The sequence below is a fragment of the Crinia signifera genome, chromosome 2 (genome assembly GCF_055691185.1).
Source record: "Crinia signifera chromosome 2, ASM5569118v1, whole genome shotgun sequence".
Taxonomy (NCBI): Eukaryota; Metazoa; Chordata; class Amphibia; order Anura; family Myobatrachidae; genus Crinia; species Crinia signifera.
The window spans coordinates 38202235-38224258 of NC_139218.1; the positions used below are offsets into that span (position 1 = coordinate 38202235).

At 43.0% G+C, this 22024-nt stretch overlaps 1 protein-coding gene across 5 annotated transcripts in view; it reads right to left on the reverse strand.

The window, feature by feature from the left end:
* The window catches only part of ROBO1 (roundabout guidance receptor 1), a 940924-nt gene that overhangs the window by 62350 nt on the left and 856550 nt on the right, over positions 1-22024 (reverse strand). For all 5 annotated transcript variants that reach the window (XM_083171919.1, XM_083171920.1, XM_083171918.1 and 2 more), the window contains 8 exons: positions 12471-12595; positions 10133-10304; positions 7616-7821; positions 3689-3770; positions 3156-3324; positions 2892-3058; positions 978-1099; positions 473-704 (listed from right to left, as the gene is read on the reverse strand). In XM_083171919.1, the coding sequence (XP_083028045.1) occupies positions 473-704; positions 978-1099; positions 2892-3058; positions 3156-3324; positions 3689-3770; positions 7616-7821; positions 10133-10304; positions 12471-12595 (1275 nt within the window). The remainder of the gene's footprint in view (positions 1-472; positions 705-977; positions 1100-2891; positions 3059-3155; positions 3325-3688; positions 3771-7615; positions 7822-10132; positions 10305-12470; positions 12596-22024) is intronic.

Here is a 22024-nt window from a genome sequence, read left to right on the forward strand (position 1 = left end):
AAGTGATTTCAGCCACTTTTGGTCGAATCGGTGGGCCTTTTCGACCAATCTTGGGTCCGTTTTTACCCATGCCGATTCCCTCCCCCCAAAAAGTTAAAAGGCATGGGCGAAAAAGAACTAAAAAAACAGGCACAATTTAACACCATGGGGACGAATTAGTGCTGTTTTTTTGGCTAGCCGAAAAAACTGCACTTAATTGAATCAAGGCGGCCTGGAAGATACGATATGAATAATTTCAAATTAATCTCTTCCAATCAAGCCAATCTATTTTGTTTAGGATAAACAGTGTATAGTATACATAACACAAATCACAGTTACGGTATCTGCTTCTATTTCAATTTAAAATTTATCTCCAATCAGCAAAATGATTACCTTGAAAATCTGCATAGCTCTTCCAGAAATACAGAAAACATTGGGGGAGTAAATTGTGTAACCTTGAATAAGATATAAAGAGAGAGAGAGAGAGAGTTACCTTCTTCCAGGGTCTTTGCAAATCTGACCTCGCTGTCCGCTCCCTGGAACTCGTTGAAGAAAGGTCGGGCTTTGATTTCGTAGTTTACACCTTTTTTAAGCTCAGGGATGACTGCGCTGTTTTTTGCAGGAGTGCGGACTTCAAATATGGACCAAGCAGATTCCTCACGACTGTCGAAGCTGGGCCTGTAGAGGATCTTGTAACCCTGAATGTATTGGGACTGCTGGTCTACCTGCGGGAGAGATGATAAACACGGGCAATTTTAGCAGTTCCGATGACTGATGCAACGTGTACTCTCCGATACGGACTTTTCAGGCATTTCGGAACAAGGAACAATTTAAATGCTAATTTGAAAAGTCAAGAATATTTTAATGTCACGAGGCTTATCTTGTTCCCGTGATTAACATTTCATTAAGGTAATTAATTTTTTCTCTTGGGGAAGCTGTATATTCCTGCGCAGTACCGCGGAATGTGGCTGGCAACACAAAAATTTATGTCTACTTACTGTCCAGTGCACTTCGATTGAAGAGGATGAAAGGATGGTTGGATTATGAAGGTGTAGGACCACATCCCCGAGTTCTCGTTGGACTTGCTTGTGATCCACACCTTGACTCGTAGGAGGGACATCTGGAATGATTCAAGTGTTATCATCATTAGTAATGTTTTTGAAAGGACAATTATTTTATTTTTATTTTCTGTGGCTCCGGGCATTTGAAAGACATCGCAAATCTTTGGATGCCGCTCGGGCAATATATAGGGGGGTATGCAATTACCAGCGATCATTCAATTATCCCTGATAAACTGGCGCAAGCCGCGACTTTTAACGGATTATGTTTCCGTTGCCTTTCACTGAACCTAAATTACAAAAAATATATTTTTTTGGGGCTCCCGATGTTTCTTCTCCAATAATTGATTTCCCACAAAGGCCTATACTAAGTAGATGTAAGGGCATCTAGAACACCAATTAAGATACAAAATAATGAGCATACAATACATAGGCCCGTATTCAATGCGGCCGGCAAGGGGGTTAAACGGCGGGGATCGCAAAAAACAAGCCATCCTTGCTGTTTAACCCCCATGCTGGCCACTCACTCTATTTAATGTTCTGGGTGAATCCTCGCTGTCAGAGGACAGCAATGATTCCCCCAAACAGCGAGCCTCGCGGCTAATGCATGGAGCCCACCGCATTTATCCACGAGTCTCGCTGTTTCAGCCCCATAAGCCGATTTCCCCTCGCTCCAAAAGGGGGGACTCGGTGTATGCAGGGGGTCAGTTGAATTCTTGCTCTGCAAGCTGTGACAGTGAGCAGGCAGAGCTGCTCGCTGTCACAGCTCGCCATCAATATTGAATATATATTTATATATAGTTATAGAGTTATATATAGTTAGTAGTTTCTGCGGTCTACAGCAATGACAAACAGAGTGCAGGCAATCTACGACATCAGGATAAGCTATGAACGGGTAGCTCAGAACTTACTAAAGTTGCCGAAAAATAATTATAGAAAAGAATTCACATGATCACAAGTTCCACAGTGTACTCTTCTCCTCTCCCTACATTTTATTGATGGATTAATACACACTTCGGTTTCTGAATTCAGACCAAACAAGATTTACATTGAATTTTAAAACCTCTTATTTCTATTTTTCTTATAAAATCCTCTAGAATTTAATAATATTGTCTGCAAATATAAATGCAAATGTATCCAATAAAATGAACAGCGAAGCACTTTGAAGCTATAATGTGTAAAATAGATGGAAAATATGTTTCCGATGATGTAATATAGAGGTCAATGCAGCCGTGCAAACCATGTAAGGATACTCGGTTTTTGTCTTATTTTTCTGCATTTGGTGTTACAGTAAAACCCTGATTATCTGGGGCCTTTTAACTGTGGTGCGGATTAATCCTCCTTTGTATAAATACGGTACAAATGGTACATAGTGCAATCTGGGCACTGTTTATGTTTACGGTATATTTTTGGGGCACCCGACGTTTCTTATTTACCTGGTCTCGCTTTATTGTGCTTTGTCCCTTCATTAGTATTTTACACACAAAATGTAGGCTTCCATCTTCTAATCTGTATTACAATAATGACAGCTCGAACCTGATTGGTCATTAATTGTTCCTGGAGAGTGAGTACCACTGAAGTTTGATTTGCATATATATTGGTTTAAAGTGCTCTGCACATGCCAGAAACTGAAGGAATCTGTGCCAATATAGATTGGGGGGGGGGGGGGGGGGGGGGGCATTGTATCACAGACCTATTTAAAGTAAGAGTAAATATGCTCCAATATGATACATAGAATTTGATGGCAGATAAGAACCACTTGGCCCATCTAGTCTGCCCCTTTATGTATTTTAGGTTTAGTAGTTATTTGGTATCCTAAACAGCTAATTACCTAAAGTTATACATTATACATACCTTGTGTTTTTACGGGATCCGATATCTGACTTGGGTCGCTTAGTCCATATGCGTTAGCGGCCCTCACTAGGAAGAGGTAGATTGCGTTGGGTTTCAGGCCCTTAACAGCAAAAGATTCAGTCTTGACATTTTCCACCACTGTTTGCCAGCTGCTTCCAGACGCATGGCTACAACAACAAAAACAAAAAAACTATTTGATAAAACCAATCCTAACAGGAAAAAAAAAATAGGCGAAATGCGCTGTGACCTCCACCGGTCTAGTACCTGAAGGCTTCTATAATGTATGATGTTGGTGTTGCGCCAGAATTCAAGTTTGGTTGCCAGGACAAGGTCACGGTGTTCCTGCTAACATCGGTGACCTCCGGTTTTGAAGGAGCACTTGGGATGAGATTGGGGTCAGTGGCTCGAGGCGGTTGTACCGCAACACCATATTCTAACAAAAAAAAAAAGAGAAATGCATAACTGAGTAAATAGGAAATACTGGTAGCTGGGGAACATGTATGTTTAAAAAGAAACTGCAGAAATTCCAATATTGCGGTGATCAGTTCATTGGAAAGGAGTAACTATTTTAATCTATTTTTTAAGGTTACTTATAGATCATATTGCTACGGACAGTACTACACCACAACCTATTTGGTGCTGTACAATGTCACTAAACTATGGGTAAAAACAGAAGTGGATCCTGCATAAAATAATGTTTTAGCGCTGGTACAATTTCAATGACTACTAGAACACAGAATCTTTTTGAAATCTAGTTGACGGTTGTTCTAATTTTTTTTTTTTTTTTCTTTTCATACCTTGTATCTCAATGTACGCTATCCAACTGGCTTCCCCGCTCGGTGTGGAAGCTGTGCAGGTGTACCGGCCTGTGTCACTCAACTGTAAAGAAAGCTTGAAATTAGTATTTGGGGCGATCAGAAATGCATTGGGCTAAAAAAGTAATTAGCGTGCCCTATAACAGAAGATGCTTTTGGCTTGGACAGAGAGCTATTAGCTGTTACAGGCAGCCAATTTGTTTCTTGACTTCAAAGAAGTGGCAAAATACATTATTTTATTTGTATAGTAGAATTAATGACGTTTATCAGACTAATTACACAATTACACATGCAAATATTTGCTGAAAGCAAATTCATGTCAAAAGGACATAAGCGGCAGCGAGTGTGGGATTATAACAATCGTCAACAGCCATTTAGACTCCGGTCACTGTGTATATACTTTTAATTCCACCAACATTTACATCGTGCTACATATAATTCCTGCTGTTAGTATTCAGGCAATCCCTAAAGAGTGAATAAACAAAACAACAACAAACATCAAAAATTTTTAAACTTGACGGGAATAAAAAAAAATGTAATTGTAATTTTAGGTAAATAGTGTGTTACAAATATAAGGTGTGTGGGCATAAAAGGATAGGAAGCGAAAATCCAAAATGTTAATTAATGGACGGTAGTCACATTTAAATGACTAATAAAACTCAAATGAATGTGCGTAAAAGAACGAAAGGTTAAAACAAGAGTCGATAGGTCAACCGCTATTGGTCAACAGGCAGTATTTTGACACATGGTCAACAGGGTCAAGATCAATATGCTTCTTTGTGTCTTTGTCGACGTACAAGTGTACCGTGTCCCGTCACATGGCTCGCACAGGGTCAGGGCGTTGCTGTGCCCAGCCCACTATTATATCCCCGCTCTACGTCCACTGGGATAGTAAAGTATGAACCTTAATTTTGACAAAAAAGTGAAAACTCATGTTGATCTTTTTTATGTTGAACTTTTTCATGTCATCCTTTTGACCATGTCAACCTAACGTATGCTGACATTTGTTATGTGTCGACCTAACGACTGCATACTGTTCAGGTGTGTCTCACAGGATGGACCATGTCTAGGTCATCACCAAAAGCTCTACAAACACATGGACGACATTGACAAAAAGTCGTCACAAGGTCAACATAAAAAAGGTCAACACATGAAATGGGCCAAAGTGAGTTTTTCCCGTTTTTTTTTTTGGGGGGGGGGGGGGGGTTCAATGTTTGATACCTGAGCATGTGGTCTCTGAATTGTTTAACATAATAATTACATTTGTAATGCAGATAATATACATCTCTAACATCACTGTAGTTCCAAGGGATTACTAACAAGGATCTGATGTTTAGGAAAAATATCGGTACTTCCTCATCTTTGTGGCCACCGCTACACCAGTTACGTTAGACGCTACTTAACCGCCTAAGGATTTTTGGCGAGGAAGTACCCCACCCTCCTGTGTCCAACTTTAGTAAAGTTGTGCGAAGTGGAGCCAGCCACTTAGCCAAAAGCATGGCGAGCGAAGCGAGCCCGCGAAGGGACAATGGTGCTACGTAACTTCCGTAGCATAAGCTGTGGCCGCAAAGATGAGGAAGTACCAAAAAATCTTTCCCTGCGATTACAAGTCTACCGCAAATATCTTCAAATCTACTTGAAATCAACATCTGATCCCCTTACACGTAGGATCTTGTACATGTGCAACTCCTTCCGACAGCAGCTATATTCTCAGCACAAAGGGGCATTAAGGGTTAACAATTCTCTAACATTTCTCCCTTTCTATAGTGCCAACCTCCCTCCTGGTATAAATCTTTGGCCTTGGCTTTTAGAATGGGAAGTGCTGCATATTTATAACATATAATTATTTGTTTAAATTGGACTTAAAGCTGCATTAATTATCTATGACCTGAATTAAATAATGTACTCAACCTAGCACAGCTTTTTAATGTTAAATATGAATACATTAAATACGCTTTAAAAAAGCATTATAGTTAAGTGCATAAATAATTTATGTGGTGGGTATTTAAATGTTTTGTATACCGACATCTGTTGTCACTGGACATTGTATAGAATAACTACTGGTTGATAATGGTCTGACGTGCTGTCATTTGACAATACATTATCTATACAGAAATAAGCAATATGGAAACTACTTTTACGTGAACACTTTATCAGATGGATATGATCATTTCATTACAGTTTGGTGTTTGCTGTCATTCCCGGTAGACAGTCTCTTTACCTATGTCCATACTTTCTGATCCAACACATTCCCGCCACCTACTGAAGGTGTATTGATCACATAGGGGGAAATTTACTAAGATGGGAGTTTTATTTCACACGGGATGTTGCTGTGGGCAACCAATCAGAATCGACATCTTATTTACTTAGTACCTTCTAATACAGTGGTTCCCAACCTGGGGTACTAGTACCCCTGGGGGTACTCTGCAGACCAGTTGGGGGTACTTGAAAATAATATTGGTAATAACGGAAGAAGAAAAAGTCTCCCAATGGCAAAAGAAGTCTACCATTGCCATGGTGACAACCACGTTGTGCCATTTCTGGTTTCATCTGCAGCGTCATCGGCTTCTCCTCATGCTTTTGCCCAACCAACAGTCCACTAATAGCTACCTGCGCTGCCCTCAGACATCGGCAAACAGCTGCCCCGCACTGACATGGGTGAAAGAAGCATTAATCCTACAGACGTTAGCGGGAACTCTGGAGACAATACAGCCAGACAAAGATGGACCCGATTCCTGACCATATACTAGTCCACGGCTACTCCTTAATATTGGGACACGCATACAACTCACTTCCACTCATAAGTACTGTGGATATTTCAAATAGAGAGGAGGGGTACTTATAAATGAAATGCCTAATCAAGGGGTACGGGAGAGAAAAAAGGTTGGGTACCACTGTTCTAATAGATAGAGGGGTATATTCAATTGATGTCGAAACTGCCTTCTTGCCGAAAAGACGTGAGTTTTCGACGTTAATAGGTTGGAAGGGGTTTCCGACCTATTCAGTGCTAGCTGTTTTTTTTGTGGCAGGTTTGAATGTTCTGACCTGCCGAAAACCAGGTGGACTGGTGGAATAGCCGCCAATCCACCTGCTTTTGATGGAAACACAGGCAAAACCGAATGGCTATGTTTATGGCAATCTCAATCTGACATGAAAAGATGTCGGATTGAGGAAGGGGGGGGGGGGTGGCGCCGGGTTACCAGCAGCAGCTTACACGGCGCCGTCCTCCTGTCCGCTGCTTCGCGCACCCTCTTCCCGCCTCCCGCCACCACCTCTTGTACCCTCCCGCACCCACCCTCTGTGCTCACCTGTGTTGCCGCCGGGGCAGGTGAGAGTAGCTCACCCGGCTCCCACTGCCTTCCGGCCGTTCCTGCCACCTCCCGCCGCTGCGCTCACTCAGTCCCCGCACCGACCGGGTGAGCATCAATCAGCGGCCAAATCCGACATCCGGATTTGGCTGCTGCATTGAATAATGAATGCCGGATCCATTCCGTCAAAATAATTTCAGAATGGACTGACATCCATTGAATATACCCCAGTATCTAATTGGTTGCCCATAGCAACATCTCATCTGATATAGAACTCCCATCTTAGTAAATTTCTCCCATAGGGGCTTATGTAACACAACAGAGGTAATATTCTAGCGGTAGTATTATATCGTCATATTTAGGATACTGTCTCAAGCTTCTAAAGTGCACAAATGAAGGTGTTGCCCATCCCAACCAATCAGCTTCTAGCTATCATTTTATAGAATTTATAAACGATGGCTACAAACTGATTGGTTTGATACATATCCCCCCCTTAATTTTTAAAACCAATTAAACATTGTTATCAGACTGTGACCCAAAGACCCAAGCAGGATAATGCATCGTAGAATGACGCAATGACTCTATATATACGGTAGTGTACCTTGGCGTATCTGATCTGCAGAGATCCGGTGTCCAGCTGTTTAATGCGAGAGTCCTGGGTGGTTAGGAGTGTCCCATCCTTCCTCCAGTGGATTGTGGGAACTGGAATTCCTGTAGCCACACAGTTTAGGACTAAAGTGCCGTCAACAGCTACCGTTTGATTCTGAGGACCCTGGCGAATAACTGGAGGAGGACGGTCGGCGACCACTGCCAAAGAAAATAACAGGAAATAGATGTCTGCAACTGGAAGCAATTTTCTAATCAATCAAGCAACAGTACTTGCTGTAGGCTTTGAAAAGAAGCTAAAGATAATTAAGCAAGTAATTAAACGAGGAGCCGTGCATTATTCGGGCAGAATTCTCGTGCGACACATAATACCGACACAGTATCTCTCGTTTGAAGCGAAAGATGTGCATTTTTCAAGCACCATATTAAAGGTTTCAGAAAGAAACAGGAATCTTCAAATTCACTTCCAATAACTTAATAGCCTGAAGTGCTGAGTGGCAAAATCTAGAGTTTCACCATTCTGATCCACAAAAATGACACAGTGGGGTGAAAGAAAAACATTAGTTCATCACGGAACGATCCGTTTCTCGGCTTTTATCCCTTCTACGCTAATGCAAAAACAGATGTTTGGATGACATGCAAGAAACGTACGTTAGCACACTGCTCGTATACATTCCTCATGCAAAGTTCTTGATTTCACATTTGGCATCTGTGTTTGTAATATTAAAATCCTTCTAAAGTAGCATCTCAATTTCTTTAAGCACGGTATTTTATGGCAATAAGTATAATAGCTTAGGGTGACTGCTTAGGGGTTTATGTGGGTAAAGCAAGAATAACGGTACTTTGTGGCAGAACAGGTGCAAGAGGGGCCTTGTACAATGTACAATACAGGTAATGTATGAAATCAATGGGCTGCGGTAAGGAGATGGAGGATGGGGTTCTAATATGGAAGGAATGGTTGCCTGGAGCGCCCATGCCAAGCCGCTAACTAAGACTAAGTTACCCGATGTAGGCTCATATGTAGTTATGAAATATATAGGTTTAGTAAAATTTACTAAAGCATCTAAAAATGAAAAAGAGGTGGTGTTTCCCATAGCAACATCACCTCTATAGCATCCTAGAAATAGATAGACATAACCAGGTTACTATGGCCAACATCATCTTTTTTCCATTTTTTGAAGCTTTAGTAAATTTAGCTCTTTAGACTTAATTGCCATTAGCATCAATACAATAAGCATGTCGGTACTGTGATTGCCAAAAGCAGGGAATCCCTAATAACCACACGCCACAGGGATCGGTTTGGGGTGGCTTCATTAATATGGAAGTGCAAGGTTGCGGCCTTGGGCAATCTGCTTAAACCATGTTTTATTTGGCACATCCCCTTTTTTTTCATCCATCTGGGTAAGTGATAGTAGAGATATACGTAAAGGCCAGATTCAGGGGTGTATATGCACATGGCAACACACCAACATCACTGACCACTAGAGGCCATTTGACGGACCAAGTTACTCCTTTGTGTGCTAGTAGATGTCGTAACAGAAAGTAAAAGCAATTTCCGCAGGGACACTGATCTGTTTCAAACTTGCTGAATATGGAGAAAGGGAGCCGTGAGGACAGAGATTGGAGGTAGGAGCAGATAGGGACTGGGGGTGGGGTGCAGAGTTTGTAGATTAAAACTGTCACAGCTCAAAGCTTTTAACTAGTTATACATATGGTTGTAGATAAGAGTTTTTACACTTTCCTTTATTAAAAGTCTTGATAATGACTTTATAAGGGAAGTCGGAGGCCACAAATTCCACAAATCATGACCGTAAGCTACAAGATAAACAATGGTTATATTCTGCCGGAGAACTTTCTATCGCTGTGAAACTGTAAATGGGATCTAGTAATAGGTTAGCATTGGTTATATAGTGGTAAATCCATATGGCAAATTGCGTTTATTGCGTGCTATAATCTTGCAGAGCTCGCTTTTTGGCAGCTGACGCCATAACAGAATTCAGCCAACAGATGTTAAACCCGTCCTAGAATCTCCCCGGCTTAGTAGAACTTTCCCGTAGGCCTTTCACACGTCGCTGTATTGAATCCATCTCTCGTTCGACAACGCCAAAACCACAGTGTGACTTTTACGAACACTGGTTGGATTGGCATTCAAACTATGCGCCAAACCATCCCATCTACATTTCTTTTAACATCAATAAACGATCTTTATCACAAAGCCTAATTCATTCCAGCGATAATACAGACAAAATATTAGCATTATGTTTGCACAAAAGTCACATTCTGTGCTCCAACCATGTAGATTGGGAAGCCAGAGTCTCCACTCTTGGCACTGACAGCCAATTAGGAAACCCAAACAGCACTAATTAAAAACATGCTCTATCCAGAAAGCTGTAAAACAAGGAGCGGTTTGGAACGACTCCCCCCTTTTTTCTTTTTTTTTTGAGACGGGATTACACTGATAAGGCAATTTTGTGTCCTTGAAAGCTTTAGTTAGAAACTTTTTGTTCTTTACCATCAGTTACTTCTAAATAGGCTTTTGTTGTAATGCTGCCCGCCACATTTAGAGTCTGGCAGATGTAATAGCCGACATCAGACTTCTGGACGTTTATGATCGTGAGGTCACCGGTTTGAGAGACAGAGAACCGGCTGGAAGACTGCGGCGGTTGGTAGGAAAAGAGCAGGTTCTGTAAATTAGAGGGGGGAAAAAAAAGCTTCATCAGTAAAAATGTATCTTTGTATAAGACGAGTGAATCGGTACCATAGCATTAATGTACAGTAATCTAGAGCAAAAAAAGAATGTTTAGATTTGATAAAATTCCATTTTATCAGTATGATATGGTTTATTTTAATACGATAAAGCAGAGATTCTAAAACTCATCCCTCAAGTCACCCGGACAGTCCGGGTTTAAGGATATCCATGGTTAATTACATACATGCATATTTAATGAGCGGGGACCCACTCATTCAAGATGCACTGCACCGGGTCCCCGCTCATTAGATATGCAAGGGATGCCTGGTTCGCTGCTCGCGCATATCTAATGAGCGGGGACCCAGCACAGCCTTTACCGGTCAATTTGTGTTAGGGCCCGCGGCACTTCTGCGGAATCTCCCACCTGACTGCTGGCTCGGAACATCGGGAGGCAATGGGCTCTATTGCCTCTGGGAGTTCCACCACTGCCGCCCTGTCAGAGTGAATTTCCGCAAGCCTGCTATTTGCTTATCACATCTTGTGTAAATTAGCTGGATCAGCGAACAGCTGCAAACCTATACGCAATCGGCTCACCATCTAATGATTTTGCCAGTGCGTAGCCCAGGACTTACTTGGTGGCTGCGATAGAAACAGGCTGATAGCGGCCGGAGCTGCTATCACATGACTTCCCCTCAAACACCTGGTCACGCCTCCATTTTCCCAGATAAAAGCCGGTTACCACCCACAAATGCTGACTTCCTTTGAGTCAAATTGCGGGGGGGGGGGGTTTGCGATTACAATCCATACACTTTTTTTGTCGCTATTTATTTCGCATGCTACAATCCGCACACATGCGCAGTCAATTAACAATTAAATGGATTGCGAATGCACAAAACAGCGATCGACTATGAATCAGGCCCTTCGTACATAGGGGGTTATTCTGGTTGATTCGCTCGGATGCGAATTCCCATCCTTGCGAGTCAACCAGATCCCGCCTTGCGAACGGTGGTACGCCGGCCCACCATTCGCATGGCATGTACGTTTGCACGGTATGCGTATGATGTGGAACGTGCACGCATATTTAAGGTTGCTCAGAGCAACCTTACATCTGCGTGCACACTCTGAGGGAAGAGGACGGGTGATGTCAGCTGCCCGCCCCCCACACCCGCATCAGCGGCCCATTAGCATGAGAACGCCCATGAAGCTGCTGGGCGTAGCCATATGCTAATGGGCAGAATAGTCGCCCCCCACGCTCTCTGCGATGGGTGTGTGCACCAAGCGAACAGTCTGTTCTCCGCGGGCGCATGCACACTGCATGTGCACGTGCGCAGTAATGACCCTACGCATGTGCAGATGCAAAACATCTGACCCCTTGCGAACGAAAATGTCCATACGAACGGACCTGAATAATGTCCATAGACCCTTATAATTGACTACGGACAAGGGAGTAACTACCATAGGTGCAAGGGGTGCAGCTGCTATGGGCCCCAGAGCTGAAGGGGGCCCATCTTTGCTGTCTAAGTAATATGTTTTACATACATTTATCACCATCAGTTGCTAAAAAGGGGGCCCTTAAAACTTTTGCTATGGGGCCTACGAATATCTAGGTACGCCTCTGACGTATTCTACATATATTCTACAATGACATACCAAACTTGTTGTTTACCTAGCTTATTTCGTGCTACAAAAATACTCATCATAATGTTTGCCCACAATACCATATTTTAGATCCAATTTAAAAGCCGTATCATTAGCACGAGGCTGCCGAACACTCACCGCGGTAATGAGAAATCTTCGGTTGCTGCTTGATAAATGGATGACCTTTAACTGATGTAATCAAACCCTTGTTTATCTCTGAATAATACAAGCCGCATGTGAAATAAATTGTACCTGTCAGATCTTTTATGGATCTGCCTCCCGTTAATGATGTATGCATCTTCCTTAGCCCAGTGACAGCCATTTTGATATCCAAATTGAGCAAAGTACTCCTCCTCAGCAGCCAATCGGCTGCATTGGCTCACTACGCCGCTTAAAGGGTGATACATTAATTGATTGCATCTGAGCCATTGAAAGCATTCACTAATGAGACTTAAAATTTATCGGCTATTAACTAAAAAAAAACAAAAAACAATAACAACGTTTAAAGAAATAAAAACATTACCTGGCTGCCCTCCTTTTGCCAAAAGATAGCTGGCTGTGGGTTTCCGGTGGCTTCGCACTGGAACGTGACCGTTCGGCCCAATGCAACTACATGATCGCGAGGTTTCACCACAAAATTTGGGGGCTCTAAAAAAAAAAAAATAGACAGTAAATCAATAAAGGCTTCTATTGTTATTCACTAGCCTGTGAGACAATCTAGGTCTCGTCTTCTCCTTAGCCGGCTCAGAGTGTTGTGTAACTCAATAGCTTGAGAGGTTGACATGGCTGACACTCCGTGGTGGATCACAGTTCATAAAGAATCCAGCTTTCTCTATGGACTTCGGCAAGTCAAAGCTATTTCTAATACTCTCTCTCAATCCATTTTGGCTGCCGAAGCAGGGGGACTGTGTCGCACTCTATTTATTTAAACAAAATAGGACTTTTCAGAACTGCACGTGAAGAACATGAATGGAGATATAAACCAGAACATCTGTTTGTGCCATAAGCGCAAACTCTACCAGCTTTTTCCTGTTTAGTTGGTTTATATGGTTTATAAGGTCATTTCGTATAACAGTAAACAGGATGTGTATAAAACCATATGCTACAGTAACATTAATGTTATATGGAAAACGTGCATCTGCACCTGGGAAATAAACACGGATCTACACTGAGGCCGTGCGAGGAAAGACACAATTTGTTGATGGGATAACGTTTAACTACAGATGTGTCCTATAACATCCTTCCTGCGATGTGGCAGTCAGTGTCTCCTGTCTGTATTTTAAATAGGTTAAGCAAATATCATATGTACCTACACTCTAGAGCAAGAAAGAGGAACCCAAATTAAGAGGAGCTTTCTTGGACTCCAAGGGTAGCAGCCTACTTACCCGATTCCTTTACTACATTATGCGCCCTCTGCTGGGAGTTGCTGTAACCGGTAGCTACAGTATTTGCAGCATGAAGTAGGAAGACACAAACCGCTTTGACGCTTGGACCTTGGAGGTCCAAATACTTGCCAAGAATGGTCTACATTAATAATTTTAGAATCAAGAGCCTGCCGATACTGCAGATGTTACCAGTATTTGTCATCTTTTGGTTCCTAGTAGATTATACCTCCAGTGGTTCATATTATTTACTATAGGAGAAGGGTTTCAGTTATTTTGGACCCGGTTGAGCGGATGTCAGGGGATAGGACTATTTTTACCCCAGTTTTTACTCTAACGTTATAGTAGTATATAGACTTATTCATGAGATACAGGAGCATGAGTGGGTTCAACCAACAACATGGCCGCCTCTAGTGTGTCACAGATTTGCTGCCGGGGGATTTATTTGTGACTTTCAAATAATAGTATTACATTTAGTGACTTTTATGTACAAAATAATTATGTACAATTATGTATTTATTGTAATATTTTTTATATAATTAGTGCTAAGTTGGTCCTGTTGAATCACCACACTGTAGTCCATGGCCAGGAGATGTTTGTGTTGAAGAAATCATGAATTTACCAAACTTTGTGATAACTCGAACCATAAGCCATGTCAACTCTATTTCCCAACATAACGTGGGCTGTGCTCTAGGGCACCAGGCTAGTCTTGCCGCTACCATGGCTAACCACAGGGTTTACAAACACTGGATACTCAATATTTAGGGAGTGGCCATTCAAGTTTGTTTGATATTCTTTTACAATGGCCGTTAACAAGTCTTTCATACATTCTGAAATAATGTTCCTGACATTACTTGGGGGGTAAATTAAAGTGATATTTTTAACAGACCGTAACACACAACACAATTTAAGCACTGTATATTTTTGTTTGACACTTTTTACAATTCACCGAAACACTTCACATTTACACAACAATGGGGGTTATTCTAGTTCATTCTTTCTGACAAAATCCTTCTTAGATGGACAAAACCATGTGCACTGCGGGTGGGGCAGATGTAACTTGTGCAGAGAGAATTAGATTTGGGTGGGGTTTTTCTTCAAAGTGAGATCTATATGGCAGTGTAAAATCATGCAGTCAGTATTTTTCCTGCACAGAAACAAAAAAACTCACCCAAATCTAATTCTCTCTGCACATGTTACATCTGCCCCCCTGCAGTGCACATGGTTTTGTCCATCTAAGAAGGATTTTGTCAGAAAGAATGAACTAGAATAAACCCCAATAAGAGGGGATAGAAATTAGGAAGAAGCTGAAAGCTACATGAAATTTAGCTAGATAGTAGTAGCTAAGCAAAGACTCCCCAGGATGAGAATGGAAAATTAAATTCACATGAATAGGAAAAAAAAACCAGAAAAGGATTCACGCGCTGAGAAAGCAGTGGTGGAAAATGAGAGCAATGCAGTGGAATAAGATGCCAGCCAGAATTACTTAGAGACATAGGACAGTTATGTGGCTGTTTTGACGACCAAACAAATTTTCCTTGTTTAATCAGCTCCGATGCTCACCCATGTGGAATCATGTGTCTTTATGCTGTTTTATTTTCACTCAGCAATATAACATTTCTAGAAGCAGAGTGAAGGCTGGATTCTGACAGGGCAGATTTCAACTCTGTATACCAACACATATATACAGTACAGTATAATGTGGAGGATCCAGACCAGGTTTTGGAAGCAGCAGCATAAAGAAAACTGAGGGCTGTCTAAGCAAGAGGTGACATAAACCACCGAAGGGACCTGAGTTGCAGGCACTTTAGTAGCAAGTTGTTAGGGCTATGACTGAGAATAGGTAGCCAATCAGGGTTCAGGGGTGGAGCTGTACATGCTTAGATCAAAGAGGAAGTTAAGCTGAACTTCCTCTTTGTTTCAGAATTTCCCCACCCTTCCCTATTTCTCTTTTCTAGGTGGCGGTAAAGAACGGTCTTGTATATATGGAAATCGTATGTAGATAGTGGGGTGCGCTCTCCCAGCATCGATATGTCATTAGCACATGCCCCTGGACAGGGGATGGGCTGCACCATCCGCACAGGTGAGTGTAATGGGAGAGTTGAACACCAACGATGTTTGAATGGTTTGTGTGATCTTTACCCCTCTTTTCTATGACTGTTCTTTAGTGCCGCCACCATTTACAGTCAGATATAGCTGTCAATGAATACATTTGACATTCTATTTGAAACGCCAGCACTTGTGTCTGTCTCGTTATTTTAGTGTTAAGTATATGTAAAGTTTAAGTTGGTTAAAGTGTGTGGCAAAAAGGGTTACCGATGGTGAGTTTATCCCAGGTGTGTAATCAGCAGCACCTGGGATTTCCTGATACAAGGGTTTCCAAGGCGGTGCGTTATCGTGTGGATTGCATCGCAACACATGATTTTTTTGCATGCGATTTGCATGCAATGCGATCCGCTGGCAGTACAAACAGTATGCGCAGCACATACTTTTTGTACTGTGCGATGCGATGTCTCGCATTGCGCGCTGCTTGTCGCAGCGTGTATGGGGACCTTTAAAATTGCTATTTATATTTTATTTATATTTATATTTTATTTATATTTAAACTTTATTCTTGTTAACATTGGTTGTGACCACACAATGGCTTCCTCTATTGGCTGCGTGCTGACTTAATTCCACAGTGATGTCATCACCATTAAATGAATGATATTCACAAAAAAATACTGCATAATAAGTATGTTAATTGGAATGTGTTAATAGATTACATAAGAAACATTTTGGTTACAGTAAGTGCTATATTCACACTTTCATTAATATTGTTACTAGGTTTGTGATTGATTAGTTGAGAAAGTTCTTCCCTAGGTACAAGAAAATGTCTCTGACTTATTACCTGTTAACTTTGTCACAATTACCAATATTTTTCGGGCAGATGGTGCTCTCACCGGTCATTCTGGGGTCCAGTAATAAATGAAACATGGAGGCTGATTGGTTGGTGGGTAATGGAGGTCAATGGATGATGGGGGGAGTGTTTTCCGATCATGGCAACATGATGAATGTAAAATGATGTATAATAAAATTCCAACTTACCAGACACAACTAAAAAATAAAAAGGAACAAAAAGAAAATGCGTAAAGTGATAAAATCATAAATATAAAAATGAAAAGAAAGAAAAAATCATAGAGACACACATAATTCTGATGTAATAATAATAAATAATAATAGTAATAATAATAATGAAAATCAAATTGGATGTCAAACATAAATGATAGAATGCTTCTTCTGCTTCACCAGAGACATTTTGTTTTTCAAACATCGGGGTCATCTATAAACCGGGGGGAAAAATGAATACTGCTTTTTGAATAAATAATCCCATTGTCCATTATATAAATGGTACCATAGATTTACTGTACCTGCACATCACACTTTTGGGAAATAACCAGTGGCGGCTCCAAGGGAGGGGCTTCAGCACAGTTCAAACTTCAAATAGGGGAGCCACACCCACTGCCAGTGAGTCAGTTTGGAATGGCAGTTGGTCACAGTTGCTGTGTCTCACCTATTTGAATTTTGAACTGTCCTGCAGCTCCTCCTCTGGAGCTTCCCCTGGGGTTCTCTCCGCATCACTGGTTGAGGGATCCGACACAGATCCCTCCCAGCTTGCCTTGCGGCCACCAGGAATGACCTGCGCATTCGTACATGGACTCTCAGGTCCTAAACCCGGAAGTCCAGTGAAAGGTTGGCATTGCAAAGTTCAGATCTTATTGAAAAAGTCTTTCTTTGCGTTACTAATTGCATATGTTAGTGCATATGCGATTAGTATGGATGTGATGCCTATGCGATGCGTGGTGGGATGAACTGGTGAGGTTTAGTGTATCCCGCCCTATCTGTGATAGGATGATGATGTCTTCTCACCAGATCATCTAGTCAGTGACCAGTTCACTATTTCCTACAGTGATCTTAAGGGGCATACACACTTAGCCATTTTGGCTCAACTCTCTTACGATTTTGACCATATAAGATGCTTTTGGTACCGATCCGCGGCTCGCGGCGGAATGGAAAGTAAAAAAACAGTGTGCAGGCACACTGTATTTTTACTACGGAGTGGATCGCTAATGAGGGCCATGCTCATTGGCAAGTGTGTATGCATTTGCATATACCAGCACCCCGGCCGGGTCCCGCGGTTGCCGATATGAGCGGCTGCGGGGATCAAATCTTTACTGTATATGGGGATATGCCCCTTTAATGTATCTTTTGCTATGATCTGTGACGCTTAACTGTAAATGTAATGTGTGGGCCCCTCCCTTATGAGAACACAAGTCACAGGTGAGGTCCCAAAAAGATGCTGTTACCCATCTCTGAGCTAGAGGATAATACTCAGGGGCTAGCCTGTCATATGTTTAACGAAAACCTGCAAATGAACGGAGTCCAAAGGACAGAAACAATTTCCAAAACATAATGTTTAATAGATTAAAGATTGTATCTGTTTCCCAGCTGCTCGGTACATCACACTGCACTGATTGAGGGGCCGGATTTTGTGGGACTGGGTGTTGGTTTGTAACCAGAATTCATATTCTTTCTGCACTCACAGACCCGCTCTCCTTCACTATACTAACATAGCACTGGAAAACTAATTAAAACAAATTAAGCTTAACCCATTGAGTGCCAAGTGAATTTGTCAAAATAGGTGTGAAAATTGCCAAGCAAACATTTTAATTCATCATAATGTTCACCTCATATAAGAAAGATAATGTTTTTTACACAACATTTTTTATTTGAATTTATATAACAAATGTGAGCATTTATTTCCCTCGATTCACAGCTTTTAGCCCCTCCCCCTCCTTGAAGACCTGCAAATTGCAGGATTAGCAGTACTAGGGGCGGGGCTTGATGGCATCTACACGAGGTAGACTGCTGGTGACAGTCTCCGGCTTCTCCCAGAGAGGAGACTTTAAAAGTAGGCCACCCTGCTGTATATGTGTGTAGAAATGAGGCTGGCACTCCGAGGACTAAGGAACAACGTGCTGTATTATGCAATAGTGAAACCAACGTTTCGGGGTCTAATTGCCCGTCACCTACACCTTGACAAAGGGGCGATTAGACCCTGAAACGTTGGTTTCAATTTTGCATAATACAGCACGTTGTTCCTAAGTCCTCTGAGTGCCAGCCTCATTTCTACAATATCCATCTGCGTTGGGGCACCGGGGCTGTTACTTACAGAGGAGAGTGCCAGGCTGCACAACTACTGTATATACATACATATATACATATATATATATATAGCAGTTGTAAGTTGGCGCCCCTGTTTGAACCCTCAATAATTGGTTCTATAGTAGCCTTTAGTTATATTGGTAGTAAATCAAAGTAAAGTCCAATACTTAATAAACATTTATTAAAAAGTCTCTTTTAATCTTCTCATTCAATAAAGGTGCTTTTTTCAGACCATAAAAACTTGAATGTTGTGGGTTAGAAATTTTCAGACTAGCAAACAAACGTTCCCCTATATATATATATATATATATATATATATATATATATACATACACATATACACCGGAGTCCAGGCAGAATCCTGCATCATCGTTGCTTGGTAACACCAAGCAGGAAGTGCGGCTGATGCCGGTGACGCTGGGCGGTAGCCTAGCAACCCCAGAGCGGAACTGCATCATCTGACGACTTCCGCCCGGAGGACGCGGTGGGCCCGGGGATGCAGGAGCCACAGTTTTAAAAGGTGAGGTGGTGGGGTTGTATTTTGTTGTTTGTTACCTGAAGACGGGGGCCAAGCACCCCCGAAACGTTGTAAGATTAAAATAATTGTTTGCATAAGACCCACGAGTGGAATCCTACACTGAGACCACCTGTACCCTAAATTACTTATGTGAAGGCACCGGGGCATTTGTCATCTTATACCAGAGTGCCAGCTCGCAGCACCCGTATCTATATAAATAGATATACAGGTTGAGTATCCCTTATCCGAAATGCTCGGGACCACGAGCATTCCGGATAAGGGAATATTCCGGTTTTTGGAATAATTTTTTTTTTAGCCATACTTACCTGCCCCTGGTGGGTCCCCGATGGTCCCTCGGCGTCCATGGAGTCCTCTGGCGTCCACGGCAGGCCACCAGCACCGTCTCCGGTGTCTCCAGCGGTCCCAGGAGTGCTTTGCGCAAGTTCCCAGGCACGCCGGTGATGTCACCGGCGCGCGCGCGCACTCGCGCAAAGCACTCCTGGGACCGCTGGAGACGCCAGAGAGGATGCTGAAGGCCTGCTATGGACGCCGGAGGACTTGGTAAGTATTAAAAGAGGGCTGGGGGGGGGGGGACAAAAAAAAATTTGAATTATTCCAAAAAACCACGGTTTTTGGAATAATTCGGATACGGGATACCTGACCTGTATATATATATATATATATATATATATATATATATATATATATATATATATATATATATAACACAAAAGGGAATCAAGGCACTCTCAAACAGGACACAGCGACTCCGGTGCCTTTCTGTCCCCACAGCAGGGGAAAGATACAACCAGGATAAGTAGACGGCACTCTGGAGATTTTACATAGAAACTGCACGGCGGCAGATCAAACAATCAAAGAGACAAAAGTCGGTCTGTGTGTCAACGTTTCGGGAAGTGAAACCCTTTATCAAGACATAACAGGTGAAAGAATACATACTCACATTTATAGGGAAGTGTGGGGGCAGGAGCACCTCGTGCAGCCATCACCTGCACGGCACCCGGCGAGTGCTCCGAAACCAGCGACGCAGCCACAGAGATTAAGGATATGGCCATGAAGTATGCGGCCAGAGGATATCCCATCAAGTTGCTTAGACGCATCATGGACAAAGTCCTTAAGATGAATAGAGACTCGCTGCTCATCCCCAAGACCACCCCGACTCTGGAGAATCGCATTGTGTGGACTCAATGCTTTTCCACTTCCAGCACTGAACTGGTTAAGGCAGCCAGAAGAATCTGGCCCCTCATCGCCTGTAACCCGAAGGCACCGGCCCTGAAAAATAGCACACTCATGCCTGCCTACAAGCGCAGCAGGAACATAAAAGACCTGGTGGTGCATAATGACATTTCTAAGCTAAAAGCAGACAGCCAGCCGACCTTTCTCAAAAGGAAGGATGGCAATTTCCGCTGCCTCAAATGCGTGACCTGCGGTGGTCTGGAGATTGGGGACTACTTCTTCCACCCCCATACGGGGAAGAAGATTCCCATCAAACACCCTCTAACCTGCTCAAGCCGCTACGTGGTGTATTACATCAAATGCCCCTGTGGCTCCATGTATGTGGGTAAAACCATTAGACAATTTAAAGAGAGGATGGCCCTCCACAAATCCAGTATCAGAGCCGCCCTGGGCCCCAAGGGCTCTGACCAACCGGTGGCCAGACACTGGCGAACCTTCCAACACAGCCTCCCTAGCCTGAAATACAAAATGATCGACCACATCCCAGAGAACATCCGTGGTGGCGACAGGGGCAGAGCCCTCCTAAGATGTGAAGCGAAATGGATCCACAGACTGAACACTGTACAACCCTGTGGACTTAATGAAATTCTTCCCTTGTCCTGCTTTTTGTAAACCCGGACTTGCTTATTCAGTCCCTGGCCCTAGCCCCTGATGGACTGTTTTCCCTGCTGGACTTTGGTCCCACTTATAGCGTGGGTTCATTCCCCATATTCCCTTGATCTCTTCTCAGCGCTTTTCTATACAGTGTATGCATCTTATGTTTTTATTTTCTAACTCTCATCAGTTTTTTTTCATTTTTCATTCTGTTAGATTTCGGGTACACTTAGAGGCTTTCTTTCACTAGGTGGTGGGCACCTCACCAGCTCTGCCCACACACCTCTTTACGTCCACACCAGTGACCGCACTGTGGTCCGTTTCACAGCACCACCACACAGTGTTTCTTGGTGGTTGCGCTTCTCACACTACCACATCTTATTCACACTCCAGCACACACAGGGTGGAGGTCGGCTGCAGCGTGTGGCTGATCTTTCAGCACCGTGGTCAGAGTCCTCCCTTCTCACGCACCTCAGGAGCACGTAGTTTTAAACACTATTTGTTTACCACACAATTCTGTTTGGACACACACACTTCGTGATAGACACCCGATCCCTTGCCTCCCACAGCCTGTCACCCGTACGCGCTATACAGTACACTTTTCCGTTGCTAGGTTGTTTCAGCCCATGCTGCTTTTACACTGTGTTCACGTATGTATTTATACTGTTCATCCTGATGTCCCCACAGCTCCGTATGTATTTAGGCTGTTTATCCATGCCGCTTTTACACTGCTGTTTACCCATGCCGCTTTTACACTGCGTTCACGTATGTATTTATGCTGTTTATCTTGATGTCCCCACAGCTCCGTATGTATTTATGCTGTTTATCCATATGTCCCCAGCTCCGACTGCAGCTGTCATCTGTGAGCACCCCAGCGGTCCCCTGGCTCGCTCCGTTCCTTCCCTCACTGCACGCGACGGTGTTCCCTGCTTGGACAGAGACACCGTACACAGCGTCCTTGGTTTCCATGGACACCAGCCCTTATCTCCACTACCACGCCCCCCGGTGACCCCGATTCCCCGACTGCGGGGTTGGGATGACGTCATCTACTACTCGCCGGGTGCCGTGCAGGTGATGGCTGCACGAGGTGCTCCTGCCCCCACACTTCCCTATAAATGTGAGTAT